Genomic DNA, 1892 nt, shown 5'->3' with positions numbered 1-1892 from the left:
GGGCATGGCCCTAGACCCAGAGCCCAGAGAAGCCACTGAGCATTCAGGGAGGGCTTCCTGGAGGAGGGGTTTGGGGGCTGAGCCCCGCCCCCAGAAGAGGGGAAAAGGGAGGTTCCCTGAAGGAGGGCCTGCTGGGTCTGCCCCCTGCCTGGCTTGCTCCCAGCGAGTGGCAGTCACCCTCATGCCTTTGTGCCTGGAGGCCGGCTGGTCAGCACCTGGAGCTGACACCCCCACCCCACCCCACCCCCGGCGTATGTAGGTGAAATCAGAACGAGGAGGAAACTCACGCAAGTGGTGCCGCCGCCGGGGCATCGAGGAGCAGCGGCTATACGAGATGGCCAACCTCCGGCGCCAGTTCAAGGTCAGGGGGGTTCGGGCAGGGTGTGGGCATGGGAGGGGCAGTGAGAGCAAAGGTATGCTGAGCCTCTCCCCACCCCCCAACATCCGTGGGAGGGCAGGATGGACGGACCACCCAGAGGTGCCTACTGGGCAGCCCAGTTTCCAGTAGCCAGTCACCTGGTCTCCGGGGAACCACCGCAGGGGGCCTTGAACTGGGGACCCAGCACCTCATGGCTGCACCTCTCGGGCCCGCGGGCCCCCATGTACTCCAGATGCACTGTCAGCGGGTCCGGTCCAACTCGGAGTGGCCCTGCAGGGCAGGGGTAAACCACCCAGGTGGCTTTCCGAGACCGCCACTCTCCACGGCAGTGGAAAGCCTCATGTCTCTCCTGTGGAGCGGCGGCTGGTTTCCAACTGCTGGCCTTGTGGCAGGCGGCCCAGTGCATGACCCATGGCACCGCTGGGCACCACTGCTGCCACCGAGTGGCTTATGGCCCACGGGAACCCCATGGGGACAGAGGGCAGTGGCCCCAGGGGCTCCTGAGAATGAGAGCGTTTGCAGGAGCAGACAGACGCCTCCCAGTCTTCGAGGACCCTAAGCACCAGCCTCGTGGTCGGCAGCCCAGCCCTGAGCCCACAGGGCCACCAGGGCTCCAGGATCCCCAGGAAAGGGGTGGGGTGGGTTCTCTGTGCCTTCTGAGGAGAATGGGGGCTCAGGACGGCAACGAGGTGGAGGGCGAGGGGCGCCTCACTCAGCACAGGTACCGCGCCCCTGCCCCCAGGACCTGCTGGAAGACCATGGCCTGCTGCCCGGGCCCCCGATGAAGCCAGGGGACAGCTACGGCCGGCTGCGGCAGCACCGGGAGCGCCGGGAGCTGTTCCAGCTGAAGCGCCAGCACGAGGCGGCTGGGGGGCGCAGGCCCAAGGTGCTGCGGTTGCAGGAGGGGCAGGACGGCGGCTCCAGTGATGAGGACGGCGGCACGGGCCGGACAGCCGGGGACAGCGTGGACATCCAGGTGTGGGCGCAGGGCGGGGCTTACCAGAGAGGAACCTGGCTCTGCCCGGGGTCAGAGGGAGACACGGCCCTGCCCTGGGTGGTCAGAGGGGACACAGCCCTGCCCTGGGGTCTGAGGGGACATGGCCTTGTTCCTGGGGTCTGAAGGGCATTGGCCCTGGTCTGTGGGACACCCCCGTGCCCTGGGTTCCCAGGGAACACAGGTCTGCCCTCAGGACACAGAGATCAGTGGAAAGGCTTGGGCTCCGGCAGGCTACAGAGCCCCTCAAGCAGGGGAGAGCAGACCCCCAGGCACCCAACAGCCCCCTCCTGTGTCCCCCCAGGATGTGAAGTTCAAGCTCCGGCACAACCTGGAGCAGCTGCAGGCAGCCGCCAGCTCAGCCCAGGACCTAAGCCGAGACCATCTGGCCCTGCTCAAGCTGGTGCTGGGCCGTGGGCTCTACCCGCAGCTGGCCATCCCCGACCCCTTCAACAGTGGCCGCAAGGACTCGGACCAGGTGCCACCCTCTCGGCCCCTCCCCCCTCCCTCCCCCCACAG

General features: G+C 67.5%; 1 protein-coding gene across 1 annotated transcript in view; it reads left to right on the top strand.

The window, feature by feature from the left end:
* The window catches only part of DHX34 (DExH-box helicase 34), a 27519-nt gene that overhangs the window by 20048 nt on the left and 5579 nt on the right, over positions 1–1892 (top strand). The window contains 3 exon segments of the mRNA XM_045292658.1: positions 245–361; positions 1122–1355; positions 1678–1851. Of these exon segments, the coding sequence (XP_045148593.1) occupies positions 245–361; positions 1122–1355; positions 1678–1851 (525 nt within the window).

The sequence above is a fragment of the Echinops telfairi genome, unplaced genomic scaffold, assembly GCF_000313985.2.
Source record: "Echinops telfairi isolate 266 unplaced genomic scaffold, ASM31398v2 ScPeMD7_655;HRSCAF=1070, whole genome shotgun sequence".
In the NCBI taxonomy this organism is placed as follows: Eukaryota; Metazoa; Chordata; class Mammalia; order Afrosoricida; family Tenrecidae; genus Echinops; species Echinops telfairi.
The sequence above is the reverse complement of the archived record's forward strand: the minus strand, read 5'-3'. Positions and strand labels throughout refer to the sequence as shown.